This window comes from Pomacea canaliculata, linkage group LG9, assembly GCF_003073045.1.
Source record: "Pomacea canaliculata isolate SZHN2017 linkage group LG9, ASM307304v1, whole genome shotgun sequence".
Classification (NCBI taxonomy): Eukaryota; Metazoa; Mollusca; class Gastropoda; order Architaenioglossa; family Ampullariidae; genus Pomacea; species Pomacea canaliculata.
Window position 1 is genome coordinate 14,932,447 of NC_037598.1, and position 17,616 is coordinate 14,950,062.

Sequence of the window (17,616 nt, forward strand, 5' to 3'; positions counted from 1 at the left end):
GCACGTGGGTTACCGGATGTCTACTTAGTCCATTCAATGAGTAGGATTCGTAGTAGACAGTTTACCACTTCATATTCAAGTAGGCAAGATTATGTAACTGATAATTCCTGTATTGCTACTCTTTTTGTACTCCACCCGAACTATTTTCGTCATTTCCGGCCGTTAAGAAAATTTATCACTCCGCCCTTTTGACATGGGTGTCTTTGAACACCTTACTCTCCCCCAACGCCCACACGGGTCTGTCAGCTTTGGATATAAGGAGGTGGACTTGGCTGTCCTGTCACCATCTGCCTTGAAACTCGGCAAAGACATCTTGACACCGTCTCAGCAGGCGACACTCGGCTACTACACCAGCAGCCTCCAACATCTTTAGAAACCACAGCTAGAGTCTGATCCAACCGTCGTTTGGCATTGTATAACTGAGAGTAAAAGCACATTCAAAATGCAGACCCTGGAGATATCCACCCTGTTGTGTCTCATCCTTGTCTGGAGCGGCGCCGATGCCTCACAGAAGCCCATCTGTTCCCTGGGGCCAGTGAGCCAGGGGCTCCAGTGGCTCGCCGACCCGGACAACTGCTCCACCTTCTACCTGTGCCACGGAGCCCAGAGGTTCGAGTTTGACTGCGGGGACAACGTCTGGGACCAAGAAACCAAGACTTGTGTCGGTCGGGGATCTGAGTGGGATAAATGTGAGTAGAAGACTAGGGCTGAGATTTTAAACTGCTTTGACAGGATGAACCTCGTCTTGAATTTGTTCCCTCACCTTGTACGGATCTTTGCTTTTAAAACAAAAGCCAGAACTAATCTGTAAATAACTTTTTGCTATGCAGTATGCATCGGATTTGGTCTGATGTATGCCTATGACCACTGTCTAGGATTTATATTAGTTGGAGAGAGACTAAAAGACATATGAAATAATAATAACCTGCAATTAAAGAAAAAAAAGCTATTACCAATATTATCCATATTCAAGCACTAAGTAATATACATAAATGCATAATCAGGTTAAAAAATGATTATTTTCCATGTATTCTTGCCAGGCTCACTCGTCAAAGATCTCAATACATGGCAACGAGCGAGAAGTGCACTGAAGGCAGCAAAGCGGTCTTCGCCAAGGGAGACAACTGCGCCCAGTACTACGACTGCAGTTCAAGGGAGGCGACCGTGAGCAGCGACCCCACTGTGCGCGAGTGCGAGTTCCCTCTCTTGTTCAACGATGTCACCAAGCAGTGCGAGCACTTCAGTCAAGTCACCTGCGGGCTGAGAGAAGAACCTCTGGATGCATGTAAGTCTGGCTGGACTCTCCGTTGTTATCTGCTGCTGTCGTAGGGTTGTTGTTGCACCGGAGGTGGTGGAGGAGAGGTTGGAGGGCACAGTCAAAAGTCATCACCACCTGCAAACCTTCCAAATGGTTTATCCTCAGAAAGAGTCTGGTGTAGAAAGGGAAACAAGTATAAAACAGTTTTAATCTCCACTCTGGACAGCAGACAGTAAACATCAGAGGTCTTAGAAAAGCCGAGCATCTTCCTTCGCTACTGTTCAGGCTTAATACATTTTATCTGTTATTAACACTTTCGTACACGATATCTGTCCATTAACCCTTTTGCACGTGTTTGAATGATGAAGTTTATCCTCTGTGGCAGGTGGCTATGCAGCCAACCAGTGTACCCGAAGCTCTCACTGCATCCCGTGCAACGTTCGTTTCCCATCATGCCGCGGGCTGCCAGACGGCCTCAACCCCTGGGTGGGACGCGAGTACTCGCCCTACTTCGTCCTGTGCCAGAACCAGCGGGACCTCCACCACGGACAGTGCCAGGGTGGACAATCTTCCACCCGGAGCAACGTGTCTGCACCGCCATTCCAGAGAAACCAGCAACTAGTGCATCCTCAGTGAGGTGGCAGGGAGGAGACGAAACTGTTGAAACCTTTGATCTCAGCAACGGCATGTGTACACCCCTTCATCCCTCAAAAAGAAGAAAATGATTTTCTCCGCACAGAAGACATATGTCTTACCGCAATATGTTCCAACAGAAACTGAAAGAAGCAAAAAAACAATTTTCTTTAAACCGCTTCATCACTGAAACTGTCGACAACAGTAGCAAATAGCAGTTATCATGATTCTAATGTACAATAATTTATAAAACTTCTTTGTTTTTCTCAGTTTGGTAATTTTTTTTAAACAATCATTGTTCATAATAGTATTATGCATTTTTATTTTGATTGTTCTTGCTTGGAAATGTTATTATATATTTATTTGAAATCAAATGTTTGACTCCTCTGTGATAAATTTTATATGATTTTGTTTTTCGGTCGATGATTGAAATGATAATTGACGAATAAATTGAAAAGTCAGTGCCAAGGCTTGGATTTAATTGTATGCATTCGTGTTTTAAGTATTATGTCTTCACCCAACTCTTCTCTATTACTAAATTCTCTTCTTTCACTTTTTTGAGTCTTTTTTCTCTCTCTCCCTCTTATTTCTCGTTCTCTCTCACTTTTTTCTTTTCTCCATCATTCGCTATCTTCAAACATATTTGCGCCTCTGATGATAGCAGGAGTAAAGACATAAATCCAGCCTGAATGGCCACAAACGAGGGGACCACATGTCATACAATCATGTAACACTGTAATGACGATCATGTCACACTATCGTGACCGTCATGTTACATAATCATGTCACACTCTAGTGACCGTCATGTCACACCACAGTGACCAAGCACTAGACCACCACTACACGATGTGCTGCTGTGTCAGAGGTTGTTATCACTTATCTGATTTACAGGCCCCGTCTGCAGATCAATAGGCTAGGCTGACATTTTTCACTGTAAACAGTCTGCAGTATACATGGCAACCGATAAATTTATTCCGAGCCAGCAGATGGAGCTCACGTCTGCCAGACCAACTTGATTTTCACTTTCATTTCCGCCAGTGCAGCCTTCTATCAATCATCAGCAGGGACCGTTATTTGTCCAGCGCAAAACTCGCCACACACGCGGCCTGCTCGGGTCGACACAATATCGACTCACTTCCTTCACAAAAAAAGAAGAAAAACCACATCGGAAAACGAAAACCAACCGTCTGACATCGAAAGCAGATCGCCACTAGATTCTCAAATGTAATTTTTCGGGGATTTCGATCCAAGCTTCTCTTTTCGCTTGAAAATATCGTCTGTGAATGAGAGAAGCCTGTCGTCTCCATTGACATTCTCTGGCCATCACTTACATCATCCAGACTGAACCCTCCGTGGAAATATTGTGTGAACATCATGCACAACGAGCACAGAACGATGATAGACTGAGCAGGGAGCGCAGAAGAAACGAGCACAGAATGAATATAGAATGAGCTCATACTGAACACACGAGATCTGAACATTGGACAGCCAATCGAAAGGTAAAACAAAACAAAACAAAAGCAAAACACAGAAAAAACAAAAATCTCTCAATCATGAGTTTTGTTGGAAGGTCCATGAATTTATGATTTAGCCGAGCCATTGTCTTTTAATATTTTTCTGAAAACCACAGGGAGCAACTATTGTCCAGTTTTTTTTTTTTCGTAACCCAATCCCTCGCATTTGCTGGTGAAAAAAACATTTGGTGCAGAGGGCACGACTTGCACAGCACCATGGGGCACTCGTACCAAGACTGGCTCGCCCCTCCCTCCTTGACCTCACTGCAGGCTTGACCCCTAGGCGCCATTAACAGTTGGCGCTGTCACAAGTTCAGAGCACCCGGCGCCACGTCACATTCAAGCGTTGCTGTCACAGCCCTTTGATGGACATCTGTTAATTGGTCACAACTCAGCCTGTCGGGTGTCTCAGCTATGTTATCTGCACTTGACAAATGGGCGTGTATGCACGCGCGTACGTGTGTGTGTGTGCGCGCGAAGGAAGGAAGGAAGGGCAGAAGATAAATAAGGATTATGACGATAATGACTATTTAAAGAGGGTGGAAGTTCATGCAAAAAAGAAGACATGACATGGCATATGTGGAACAACGATGTATAACTTTACATGCCTTTTTATAATAATAATAATAATAATAATAATAATAATAGGATTTATAGAATGCATTCCCCTACAGAGAGGTGAGCTCAATGCACAGTATAATATGTATATAATATAAAATATATGAGATGTAAATGGCAGGACTCAGTGATGCCATGTGACAGAGAAGGACATCACAATTAGGCAATCACACAAACACACATGCACAGTGAACATTGTCAAAATATGAAAGAATACGGAAAGGTAAAGGAAGAAAGTAACAGTCAGGGTAAACCACTTACTCCAGGTGTTTCCAAAAGAGAATATTATTATTAAGTCCAGGCCGGAAAGCATGTATGGAAAAACATAAAATGACAGGTAGATACAAGGAGACAGAGCATGGTGGGTGGAGTGATATAATTAAGGAGACATGAAGGGTAGATATATGTATGCAAGATAAAATAATGGCGGACTGATGCAAAGAAAGAGGCATAACATGAGGAATGTAGGAACAAAAAAGGAGAAATGAACATAATAAGAGGTACATGAATTATTTGCTAGACATGCAATCATTATCTCATTATCGCTCCAATATCTCATCCACTACCTTTCTTCTCTTTGGAATTTACAGTTGTTTCTTTCCTGTTGCTCTTCTTCTCACCTGTGAGGCAATCACGAGGATGTGGTCGAGATGGTGACAGACGGGGTGTGCTCAGACTTCACCTGCCAGTGATGGGTGTCGACGCTGAGATTCCGTCCTCTTGTTTACTCATCTCAGTGTTTTGAGCCAATGCTTTAAAACATCAAAGACCTGAGGCTGAACATCCAAAGATTTCGTGTTTCTCCGCTCTAATAGGAGAATTTTGCACTCGACAATCATTTTATCAATGGTTTCAAGTGTCAAAGACCGACAAATGTTTGGTTGTATTCAAAGCTTTACATTGTGGTAACACATTAATGTTTTCATAAACCCAGAGCTTGATACAGTGATACAATATTTTTATTAATGTTTTCATAGACTGTATACCTTTAAGACCATTGGGAAAATTATTTACAAATTTTAAGAATATCAATTAAAAATTAAACTTCTTTCTTAATGTCTCTACGCAAGAGCTAAGTATTGAGCATGAACATGTAGTAGACTAGAAATGTAGAAACACTGACGAGGGAGGGACGATCAGCGGTTGCCATGGACCCTAATTAATCAAGGGAACGCTCGACGAGATGTTAAAGAAAGAATTAATCAGGAGAATTTGTTCCCTATCTCTGAAGTATGGCCATTTAGCTGAGGAAGGGAGGCGGAGGTCGGAGCAAACATCATCATCTATCTTTTTTTCCCTCATTGGCGGGGCGCGTCCTGTTGGTGACGTCACAAACCGCCGCTTCCACCCTTAAATACAGCAACATGGCTTCCAGCTATAAAGCTGAGCCCTCCACGCTCTCGTCACTCAGGTCATCGTCGTCACGCAGGGTTTGTTTCACGGCAAAACTCATCTGACAACTAATCCATCTGCGCATCTTCGTGCTTTTAGTTTTCAAGAAAAAAAGTTTGGTTTGTGGCACCACGCGCCTTTTGTTTCACAAAATCACAAAAAACAAAACGAATTGTGAAAAACTCATTTGTTAAATTGAATTTCCTCAAAGATCTCCGAAATACAAAAAAATTAGAAAAAAAACTCTTCGTGGAATTCCGAGCTAATTAAATGGCAGGCGAGTCGGCGCTGGTTTTGTCCCTGGCTGTGGCAGTCTGTGGCGTGGTGGCTGCTGGCACCGGGTGCCTCCAGACATCGGCCCTCCACTTCCTAGCAGACGACAGCAACTGCTCCACCTTCTACGTGTGCGTCATGGGGCAGAGGAGCGCAGTGTCGTGCCCCAGGGCATGTCTTCGACAACCAGACCGTCAGCTGTGTGCCAGCCTACTCCTTCAACGACAGATGTGAGTAGCTGGGTAGACAGATGTGAGTAGATGAGTAGAAGATGTGAGTAGATGGGTAGACAGGTGTGAGTAGCTGGATAGACAGATGTGAGCAGCTGAGTAGACAAACGTGGGTGGCTGAGTAGACAAATGTCAGTAGGGTTAGGTGTGAATAGCAGAGTAGACAAGCACGGGTAGCTGAGTAGACAAATGTGAGTAGCTGAGTAGACAAACACGGGTGGCTGAGAAGACAAACACAGTAGCTGAGTAGACAAATGTGATTAGCTGAGTAGACAAACACGGGTGGCTGAGTCTGAGTGAAATCTGAAATTTTATTTGTATTAACACGTAAATTTCGTCTTTAGGATCCAGCGATCCATGTACCCCCACCTTTCTCCTTTAATAATGGTCGTAGGTCAGAAGGTGACTCAGAAAATCACCCAAGTGGAAACCAGTCCACATGCTTGGTTTCAATCAGATGACTGGTGGCCACCCAGCCAAGCCTCCAACACGTGCCAGACACATTAATCCTATCGTTCATCAAATATACTTTACTGCACCTGAACTTAAAAAATCCACAATTACGAAACCAAAATAAAATGTCTACAGGTTCTCCACAGAGGGCTCGCCAGGCTCGCTGTCCACCCGGCTCCAGGCAACCAGTCCCCACCCGACCAAGTGCGCTCAGTATTACGACTGTGGCGCCACCTTCACCTGGTGGCAGCAGCGGGACGTCCAGCTGCGCGAGTGTCCTGCTCCCCTCGTCTTCAGCCCCGTGGTCCACACCTGTGTCTTCCCTGCCCCGGGGTGTGTGGCGACAGGGAGGAGCCGCTGGATGCTTGTGAGTGAAGTTAGGAAATTAATCCATAGGCATACTCAGTAGTCATCGAAATAGTCTGACATACATTTGCAGATGCCAACGAGGCCAATCAACCTATCGGCAATGAGGGGAATCGACCCAATGATCACGAGGTGACATGCATGTTGCAGGTGACTATGAAGTCAATCAGTGCGACGGTCACGCTGACTGCGTCCCGTGCGAGGTTCGCTTCCCGTCCTGTCGAGGTCTTGGCTGACGGCGTCAACACGTGGCGCGGCCGTCGGGTATCTCCCTTCTACGTCCTCTGTCGCCAGCAGCGGGTGGTCCGATCGGGGATGTGCAAGCAAGAAGGACCACCGCGACCTTTGACCCAGAGAAGAACGCGTGCGTGGACTACAAGGGAGAGGTCGTGGAAAAGATCGTCGATAACGAATCCTCCGCAGCCGACCAACTCCACATTCCAAACGTACATCCCGCTGGGTGTTGGCTACCAGCTCCCTACAAACCTCAACAGACAGCATCTATAGGCAGCTGAGGGCTAGATGCACTTGCCATCCAGTCCAACAGGTTATCATGCAGCAGTATCGTCGTCAGTAGTAACAGCTTTTCAACTGCGTCGTCATCTTTCGTCAGATGCTGTCCCAGGGTCGTCATCACTGTCCTCGATTGAAGCACAGCTGACGACACGGGGAAAGAAGACGTATAATATTTATTTATTTATACTTGTCTTACTTTAACTGTGATTTGTTGTCTTTTGAAGGTAAAGAAATATTTTATGATTGTAGCGAACAACAACAACAACAACAACAACAACAACAACAACAAAGCTGGTGTATGTAATAGCAGCTCTATATAAAGTAGGAATGTATTTCAGGCTACATGCCAGCCTAACCCGACAAGCCACACACCAAACAGACCCAAATAGGGTATCTCCAGTTATATTAATTTAAATAACAATAAATAATCTGTTTTTATTAGCGACAGATCCGTGTTGGGTCCGTTGCTAACTCGACCATGAGACCCATGGCTGTTTGAGGTCAATAAACTCCGGTGTAGCACTTGACAAAGATTTGTGGGTTTACTTTCGAACAAGTGTAAGAACGTGGTTTATTCACTTGAAAGTTTTTTTCTCTCTTCTTTTTTTCTTTTTTTTTTTTTTTTTTTTTTTTTTTCCTTTATAAGAAAATTTCGACTGTTTGTGATTTCTTCATCACCAGTTAAATGTCAGCAGATCTCAGGTAACTAAAGTTATTGAGCAAGCAAGCAGGCAAAGCATCCTTCTCATTTCAAAACCACACTGAAGTCCTTCTATTATAAACAACTTTATTTCTAGTAGTTCAAAAACCAAATGTAACCAGCGGTGTTATCTACAGTAACGCCTAACAACAAAACTGTCGAGTACCAAAAGAGCACACAGATGGAAACACTTCTTGTAAATAACACAGACACCTCAACGAGATCTTTACTAAACAAACACCGAGCTGAGAAAATCCTTTCTAAACCCACAGATAAATAACAACTCCTTTCTTTGAGAATGTTTCCAGCCATTCAGACTGTGTATATGCACACTCACGCACAACATGCGTGCACACACACAGACACACAAACACACCTTTACTCGCATAGCACGCGCTGCCAGACAAGCATTCACACCGACGAACGCAAGGTGTGCGCCCACGTGCTTGAATACGCTGACCAACACAAGAACGAGGCACAATCACAGACGTGCAAAACATTCGAGATCCTCGTGAAGCTTTAAATAACTACCAACATATATCACATCAACTGGATCCCTCCATTTTTTAAAGACGCTTCAACCATGAATAAAGATCATAAAATTTGAATGGAAAACGTCCCTCGCTACAAGTCTAGAAATGCCAACAAGTTGTGAAGAAAACAACAACAACAACTCGTGGCTTGGTCTATGTTGAACGCACTCTAAGCTCCTAATCAAACAGTCAATAGATAATGGAGTTAAGCAAACAATGCATGCTGATCACAACAAGTTCTCATAGATGATAAGGACCAATCCGAACTTCTATGTCACGCAAATAATTGACCCACAAAAGTTGTCACATGCTGACTACAACCGAGGACACACCACTCGACTAAAAATTGTTTTGTACACAATAGTTGTCTTCCCTCCAGTCAACAAGAGATAAATTATTGTCTTCCAAATGGATGAACTGAAACAACAGTTTTTTGGGGAATGGTCTCATATGACAATATTATTTCTTTTTTACCAAACGGTAATTCATTTTCTGGTTTGTCTCCATGTCTTCCCTTAATTTCTGTCAAAAGTGTGGAGCTGACCATCTCTTGTTACATCATCGCCAGGGTTCACGAAGAAGCTGTAAAGACCGAAAGTTCAGCAGCAATGTTTAATTCTCTTTCATCTCATCTAACCCCCAGGAGATGCACAGGTGCAGAGGTGAAAGGTGAATTGTACTCGATGACCAAGAACAGACATTTCTACTAATCCACCCACATACTGCGGTCACGTGGCATTGCAATAATCACGTGATCATACATTCTGCTCAGTTACAGTAATAAACAGTCTGACAGTTTTATGGTCTGACAGCAAACTGTCTAACAATCGCAACTTTCTATGAATTCCAGACATTCGAGGCACCAGAATCCACCGGAAGATGGAGTTTTGACAGTCTGCGGACAGTTGATGACAGCAAATAAATAAAAATTACAAGTAAACATGCTCACGACAGACAGTTCTTTTGGTGTTAAAAAAAAGGAACATGATTATACTGGATAGTATATATAGGTAGTATATATGAGTCTGACAGAACCAGCGATCGTGAGATAAATTTTTGTAGGGGAGAGAAAGAGAGAACCAAATGGTGTCCTTTCTGTTATTTTTTTCTTGACAAAAAATTGTCGCAAAATTTAGCACGGTGACACATAGCTTAGCGAAGAACAAACAAAATTATCAAAGATTGCCTCAAAGCTGTGTCAAAGCAAAGGCCTCGTACCTTGGATTTTACAGTAACTTAAAATCGAACAAGTATACAGAAAGTTCACTGACCCAAAATAAAACAAAAATTTCTTTCAGTACTTTTTTTTTCCTCTATGAATAATACAAAACATGTTTGAGTAGACTTTTAAATGCGTTTTTCTTTTTCAGCCAAGTTTTTTCCAGGCAAAAACTCTTTAAAGTCGATTTTACTGTGGATAAATTAGAACTTAAAAGTGAAAATATTCCCAGGTTACTAAGAGAAAGTTGTTGATTAATTCCAAGTCACAGAACTGTGATGGTTGCAGTAAAGTTTTTTCCTCGAGTCTCTTCTCTCCCTCATGCTAACCACCCCAACCACCACCACCCCTAACTACATGACACCAGTCATTCATAATATAACATTTGTTCTATTGTATCCTGTTTACATTTTCACAAAACAACTTATTATAATGACTTTTCGATTGCACTGTGAAACAATTATTCAAATTTTTACAAATGTTTCAAATGTTCACGTGCTCCGCGTGCTTGAAGACAACAGGGACTTCATTCAGAAGCGTGCCAGCTCCCTTGACATGTCATTGGGTCAAAGGTTAAACATTGATGTGATGTTTGTGCAAAGGGGTTTGTTGTCCATGTGTCACAATGCCGGGTACTTTGCATAGTGTACGCGCCAGTGTCCTCAGTACAGTTCGCTCCAAGGCCTTTCTGTGGGGTACTGGTCAGGGTCCCTCCCTCCCATGGGGCCGCAACAGGTGTCTCGGGGGCCATGTCACTGCTGCTCCAAGTCTACATAATCATTGTGGTCAGTTCTTGCCAAACTTAATTTATAAAATTATAAGTAATGTCGCCATTCGTCAGATATTAAATTCACTCACTCATTTACGAACTCATCCATGCACGCGCGCGCAACACACCACACCACACGAACGCATACTCGCATGCAGGCATGCAAGCATGTAAATATAATCTATACAAAAGTATATAAACGTGGTGGGGTCAAAGGGCAGTATATACAGGCCAGTCAGGTGTCTATGGGCGCTATGAGGCGCTGCTAATTACTGTCAGGCCTGGCAATCACAATTAGTCTACAACAGATCGCTCTACAAGCAGCTCTAGCGTCCTACGGCAGCTCTCTACACAGAAGCGGAGGTCTATAACGGTCGTCACGTCACACGTCACACATCGTACGTCACCAGGCTCCGTGGTCACGTGCGAGATGTGTACAAACATCGCATTCACTGAAGACTGAAAACAAAATCTAAGAGCCCTGCAAACCAAATACCTTAGGTACAAATAAACACAGTGTCATGATTGTATTAACGAGAACACACTTGTTTGTGTCCTCGTGAAGAAGGACAACACGATGTTTGTCGCTAATTCAAAGCAGTCATGGTGGTAAGGGTAGAGGGTTAGGTGGACAAGTCCCACCCATTCCTCCCGCTTGTCCTTGGTTTTGTACGTCAGGCAGTCCCAGAGTAATTCTGTATTTATTCTATATTTATTTTTCCCGTGTAGAAAATACGGGTTTTCAGACCTCTATTGATAATTATTGGAGCAGTCGCAATACACAGCCATCCTCATCCTTGATGTTCAGAAACTGCTGTAATTATTAATATCATGTTTTAGAACCACAAAGCATGTCACAGCTGAAATTTGACAAAAAAGTAATCATGAAATATCAACTGTCGTGTATCTGGGTTATCACAACATGTCTTACATCTGACATTTTCATACCCCGATGCTAATCGTTCAGTTTTCCAGAACGCTTCTGGAAAAGTTTCTTTTCGTGATTTAAACCCTCGTACGTGATTCACGCTCGTCTCTATGCAATGGTAAACATTGTTTCTATTCATCCTTCAAATCTATCTTCATTACGGTCGTGTGGAATTAAGCATTTCATTATGTAAAGTGCAATAGTTTCATAACTACTGATTGCTTGTGAAAATATTACACAGAGAAGTAAAAAGACAGGAATCTTCTGTAGCTGGAATCTAGATGTAGTCACAGATAAAATGGAATGCTTGAAGAAGGTTACAAATTTTTTTCTCCATAACTAATGCCAAGCATTTACTGCAGCGCGGACACATTTTCTTAAATCACTTTGGTTCTTCAGAAGAAGAATATATTTTCAGTTAGAGGAACATCTAAAATAAAACTACGCGAAAAAAAAAAAGTGCGATCCACCCAGCAAACGATTTTGAGACTAGGTGCGTTAAATATCGCTAGCTGAATGGTTAAGTGCTCAACCCACTGGCTTACATTCTTTTGTCATTGTCATTGTCATTGTCATTGTCATTGTCAGTGTAAACAATTGTCATTCCAGGTGAGTCTTGCATTAACCATTCAGGTAGGACCTAGTCACGTGCCAGGCATCTATTGACTAATTAATACTCGCAAAATCTCGCTCATTTCAGTCTTTCTTCGCTCTACGCCAAGGTTCCTACACGAAGCTTTGTGCCACGATCCCTGCTTTAGTACCAGCAGAGTGTCAGGCCCCTACACGTGCGAGGTCTGGGGCTTGGTCCCTATGAAACAAGTTTTCTTTGCACAAACACGCACATGCACCAGATCCAAAGGCATGCTTTGAGGGATGGCATCACACCCTGACAGGTCTCTTCAGCACAACAAAAAGTTGTGTTTGTTTGTTTTATGTACATTACATGTGTCTTTGGTTCATGTTCACTTTAGATGCTTTCTGTTTCTTGTCACACTCTCTCACGAGGTTTATTCTCACGATGCTTTCGCTTTTTGCCCTTAGTCCCACCCACGTTCATCAAAGGGTCACGTGACCGCACACCAGCCCCAGTTTCAGGCGACGGAGAGCCAGGGTCCGCCCTCCTACATGTCCCCGAAGATGCCCGCGAAAGTCTTCCTCAAGTTCTTCATCGTGTCCTCCTCGTCTTTGCTGGCCGTGCGAGCCGCCATGGCCGGGTGCATGGGTGGCCCGTGTGGGTGGGCGTTGGACATCTGCTGCTGTAGCTGCTGTTGATGTTGCTGTTGCTGGTTCGGAAGCTGCTGGCCACCATGACCCCCTGGATGACCGCCACCTCCTCCCCCACCGTGACCCATTGGGAGGGACACTGGAACCGCTCCTGGAAGCACCGGCCTCTCACTGCCCATGCCAGGATTCTGACCCTGTGCGGGTCGTGGGGAGGTCGCATTCCTGCGCCACAAAAAGATTTACACGACAGAGCTTTGAGAGCCATGTTTACTTTTAAAAAATGTAAACAGTCACAATACTACTAAAATAAAACTTAGTAAGTTTGACAAAATTGTTCTTCCAATACTTACTTACGGCTGTGAAATATCGGCATGAGGAATTAGTGATATTTGTGTTAAGCTGTAGTTAAGATTCTACAAAATGATTCTCAAAGTAAAAAGTCCATCTCATCCTGTATAAGGCTTGGAGAGTGTGGTCGCATCCCTGTTAGTCTTCTTCTTATTAACAGTAGAATGGGTTTAAATTAATGAAAGCAAATAACTGTTAAAAATAAAACCTTTTAAAATCCTATAAACCCGAATAAAGCTCAAAACATCAATGAGAGGATGTGGTTAGTTATGGACAGTTACATGAGATAATTCGCTGTTCAAATCGAGCGATCGTTTCTCACTTACATCATCTGTTGTCGCCCCTGTGGGGAGCCAACTTGATTAGAACTTGCATAATGGTCATTTAATGCCTGGTGCATTATGGCCCCTGAGCTGGTGGCTTTACTGCCGACAAAAACAGGAAATATAAACAGTAAACATCACTGGTCACCATAGAAGATGGAAGTGGAACATTCTGCAACAGGATTGTATTCATTGATCAACCAAACTGAATTCATGAATGAGTGAATGTTTTGACATGTTAATCCTGCTCACTTGGTAAACACCTTTTTAGTTTCCGGTTGAAACTATCTTCCTCTCTTCCCACCCAATCCCCTCCCTTTTTTTTTCATTTGGAGATTATACAGATTATTATTTTCCTTTTCTAATCAGAATGTTTTTAATGCAAATGCTCAAACGCTTCTACAAAATGTAGAGTTTTACAGCTTACAGACAATGTATCTTACTATCTTATTTTTCCCCCTTCAAAAAAGTTTACAATAGTTTTGTCTAACTTGGAAAAATATCTGGTGTCATCCCATCCACCCACACCGCTCCGTTACAATGATGATGCTGATGACATCTTTATTATCGTGCTTGCTTTTGGTATTAATATTGCTAATGTTTCATTTATTTCAACATGATCATAACAAACAGTTGGTGGCAAGAACGTTTCGTGATTTTATGGCAGCTATCGCTTTATTTTATCGTCTGCAACAGTGGATCCCGTCCGCCCTATAAAATGCACACAATGCCTCCCACGTTGGCAATGCCCTCAACTCAACCACCATTAACCCCTCGTCCCTGGCAACGCGTGCTCTGATTGGCTGCTAAATTATACAACGCATGATCTGATTGGGTAGATGACACCAGCGTCTCCCCCTTTCCCTACTCACACATTTAGACCACAGACTACTTACGTCAGAGTGGTGACGGGCTTCAGGTATTGCTGCATCCGCGTGAGCACCAAGTCCGCGATCAGGCGCCTGTCCTCCTCCTGCGTCTCCCCCAGGAGGGTCATGGAGGAACCGTTGACCTGCAATACAGCCGCAGCCTCGTTTTGATCCTTTCGCTGAATGTTTTTGCTCTCAATCATCTCTTCAGGAACACGAGTGAGTGCTTTAGTGCGTGAGTGGGTGCGTGCCTGGGGAACTCGTGTGCAAAGGTGTGTGGGGGGAGTGAGTAGGTGAGCACCTTAGTGACAGAGAGGAGTCGTCTGTCTACCTCGATGAGTGAGAGAGACATGGGTCGTCTGCTTATCTCAGTAAGTAAGATACAGGTTGTCTGCCTACCTCAATGATGTGTTCTCGTCCATCCTTGCCCTGTATGGCTTCAACTGCCACGATGTCAAGGCCGCCGAAGAGCTTGCTGCACTCGTCCACCCACGTTTTAAACCTGAAAATGGCGACGACAGTTACAACAACATCCTCTCGAAAGTACATAGGCCATTCAGGCTGTAGTTTTCTCTCCATTAAACTTGACAGTGACAGGTATAACCCTTTGACATATAAAGTTAACCAAGACTTACAATTTTTTTTTTTTAAAGAAAAATAATTCCTTTTTCCCCATTGCTATTTACCTCTCCTTTCTTCTCCATTTCTCAGGCACACACTTCTCTCTTCCCCTAGTTACCTCCCCCACTTAATTAAGTGCCCAGTCTTGCAGAACAGCTGATGAGTGATCGTAGAGTAGTAGAGGTAAACCATAAGTAAACCAGGCATCAAACAGTAGCACACATAGACACTAGACTACTCTGTCTCCCTTTTATAATTTATTCTCAAAAATAAAAACAAATAAATTCTGTACTAATGGTTAACAGACAAGCAAAGCTTGGACAGGTCGTTATTGTTTAGCTAATAAGCGACTAACGATGAGCAGTTATTTAATATTTCTTTAACAGTTGTGTTAAAATCTGTGACAGTCTACATACGTCAGCATTGTCACGTGACCCTAATATTACTACCTACCTTTCGTTCATGGCAATCTGTTCCAACATGGCCGATCCTGTGTTTGCCTTCCAATTGCCAGATATAGACTTCCGCCTTGACAACAGCAAACAAATTATAAAGGAATCTCGTTTTCCTTCACTTTTTCATTAAACAAGCAGACAAGTGAAGAACTATGTTGTACAATTACAGAAGTAACAGTAAGTAAACAAACAGCATCATTCCAGTATTTACTGATTCAAAGTGCGCACGAAGTGTTGGTCACTTTATACAGTTTTAACTTTCCCCAGCAACTTGGCTTCAACTTTCACGAAATGTGTGTCGCAAAAAACAATTTAATATTAAAATTATGTTTATTATTTATTTAAAATATATCCGAGTCAAAGCAGCCTCATGGTGTTTTACTGCACATTTATCTGCAACCTATGTCCGAACTTGAGAGACTGGTCAAACACGATAAACAAATTAAAAACCAAGAAAATATGTTGCAAGCAGCATGCGTCCTCTGTTCTTACAGGTTTTGAATGAGGTGCTGTTTATTTGTCAGTTTTTGAGATGTTTACTAACCTAGCCTAGCACAAATATTTCCATCAACTCTAAAATGGGAATGGTAGCAGACAACATCAAGAACAATTAATAAAAGTAAACAATAATAGCAACATTTTATCAATATCAATAAAGTAAAAAGAGTGTGAGGAATTTGTGCATACAACAAAGGTCAACTGACACAAGCTACAAGATTAAACAGGAATTTGTAAATAAATGAATGAGAAAAAACTATATATATATATCAAAGTTACAGGAAGGCAGCAGAATAGATATATGTATACATATACATGAAGTGACTGCATGCAGACAACTCAAATACATCCATGAGCCGTATTCACAAAGTGAGGGTGAGTCATTTCCTGGGAGCAAACTTTGGAAATAGAAGAAACCTTTGTCACTGTAGTCAGGGTGCACTGTCCACACCGCGTGGATATTGCTTGTGTTATTTGCCCGAGAGGAGTTTTGCCACTGATTTAAAACTACCCCGGGAGTAATGTAACACCCGCAGGGTCTGGACCTCCACTTTATAACTACTGAGATAAGCCGCTAACCCTTGGCTTACTCGCCATGGCGGCTTATCTTCCTTTCATGCATACGGCCACATAGGTGTCCTGAACTTGGATTACAACAGAAAGAGGGGATGACAGGTATGCCACAGGGAAACATAAGAGAATTGAAGAGAACAGGGGGACACCACCAACTTCCTCTCCCACCCTAAAAAAAAAAAAACTGCCAAAATGCGGAACAGACAGATGGGAAATGAAGGAATCAAAAGGAAACACTAAAGAGGCAGATGTAGTATTTCAAACACTGGCTTGTAAACTGAAGCCAAAAGCCCATGGTTCAGATCGCACCTTATATATGACTGGTCGGTCATGTTCTCCCCCTCTTTCCCTCTTATAGTTCTAAATCTTCTCTAGTGGGAAACACATTCCCGCCAAATTAACCAGCCAACCTCTATTTATTAAGCAAGAATTAACTGGACAGGTTAAGTGAGGAATTTGTACTAAGCTAAAATATTACTTAGTAATTATTTTCGTTCGTTTGCTAAAATCTCCATAGCATTAATCAAACATTATTTCGGCGGAGAGAAGCTGGTTTCATGCTGTGAACGGCTGACATTTTCTTTGTGTGTTCGCTGGTGTGATTTCATTGACAATAGACTGTCGATCCCTTTGTCTATTCTTCTGTTTATTATATGTTTGTTTTCTTACGTTTTTTAATCCATGCTTTGCAGTTATGTGTTTAAACATGTGGCTAGTACGCGGGGCTTGATCTGTTGTGTGCAAGTCTGATGCGCCGTCTGTTTGTGTAAATTGATTGATTGTTTGTTTGTTTGTTCGTTCGTTCGTTTGTTTCGTTTTTGGTTTATGTCAGCTGCCAGAAGGAATTGAAAACTGCGTCCAACTGTCCTTCCACGGGAGTAGACGAGGAGCTGCCTACTAATGTAATCACGTGGTATGTAATCACGTGGTATGACATCGCTACCATGACCCTCAGCACCTGAGCAAGGGAGGGACAAGGAATGGAGTAGGCGGGACAGTGACTGACGACACACGAGGTGAGAGGCGAGGCACACAGGTAACTCACATGAAGGCCTTGTAGGAGTTGCCTATCTTTTGGATGTGGATGTCGAGCTTGGTGTCTATGTAGGACTCTGTGGTGGAGTAGCCGCGAGTGACCGCCACCACCCCGGCAATGTCTTGAAAATCATGGGGCGACGCTACCCTAACCTGTCGAGGGCAGATAAGGTGAAGGTCATCAGAAGGCAAACAATTGGGAGGAGGAGAAGAGTTTTGCTAGAGTCCACACCAGGTCCTGAACTTCTTGTGATCTTACAAGCTC

General features: G+C 42.9%; 3 protein-coding genes across 3 annotated transcripts in view; 2 read left to right on the forward strand and 1 right to left on the reverse strand.

Moving 5' to 3' along the window:
- The first annotated feature begins 262 nt into the window (after positions 1-262).
- Positions 263-2,353, forward strand: LOC112572770. Its single transcript, XM_025252640.1, has 3 exons — positions 263-689; positions 1,041-1,285; positions 1,644-2,353. Coding segments are annotated over exons 1-3 (498 nt in total). The 5' UTR covers positions 263-687; the 3' UTR covers positions 1,895-2,353.
- A 2,806-nt stretch (positions 2,354-5,159) lies between these two features.
- LOC112572292 lies at positions 5,160-7,838 on the forward strand. Its single transcript, XM_025251899.1, has 3 exons — positions 5,160-5,918; positions 6,507-6,738; positions 6,888-7,838. Exons 1-3 carry the CDS (start codon positions 5,686-5,688, stop codon positions 7,242-7,244), a joined length of 822 nt encoding a protein of 273 aa, XP_025107684.1. The 5' UTR covers positions 5,160-5,685; the 3' UTR covers positions 7,245-7,838.
- Positions 7,839-11,613: 3,775 nt separating this feature from the next.
- The window catches only part of LOC112571803 (synapsin-like), a 40,127-nt gene continuing 34,124 nt past the window's right edge, over positions 11,614-17,616 (reverse strand). The window contains 6 exon segments of the mRNA XM_025251102.1: positions 11,614-12,851; positions 13,304-13,402; positions 14,197-14,312; positions 14,569-14,671; positions 15,244-15,318; positions 17,362-17,504. Coding sequence (XP_025106887.1) covers positions 12,527-12,851; positions 13,304-13,402; positions 14,197-14,312; positions 14,569-14,671; positions 15,244-15,318; positions 17,362-17,504 — 861 coding nt within the window. The 3' untranslated portion in view covers positions 11,614-12,526.

Coding starts and splice junctions, on each gene's coding strand:
- LOC112572770 (XM_025252640.1), top strand. Junction 1,286..1,643: donor AGAAGAACCTCTGGATGCAT/GTAAGTCTGGCT, acceptor CCTCTGTGGCAG/GTGGCTATGCAGCCAACCAG.
- LOC112572292 (XM_025251899.1), top strand. CDS start 5,686: ATGGCAGGCGAGTCGGCGCTGGTTTTGTCCCTGGCTGTGGCAGTCTGT. Junction 5,919..6,506: donor CTACTCCTTCAACGACAGAT/GTGAGTAGCTGG, acceptor AAATGTCTACAG/GTTCTCCACAGAGGGCTCGC. Junction 6,739..6,887: donor GGAGGAGCCGCTGGATGCTT/GTGAGTGAAGTT, acceptor TGCATGTTGCAG/GTGACTATGAAGTCAATCAG.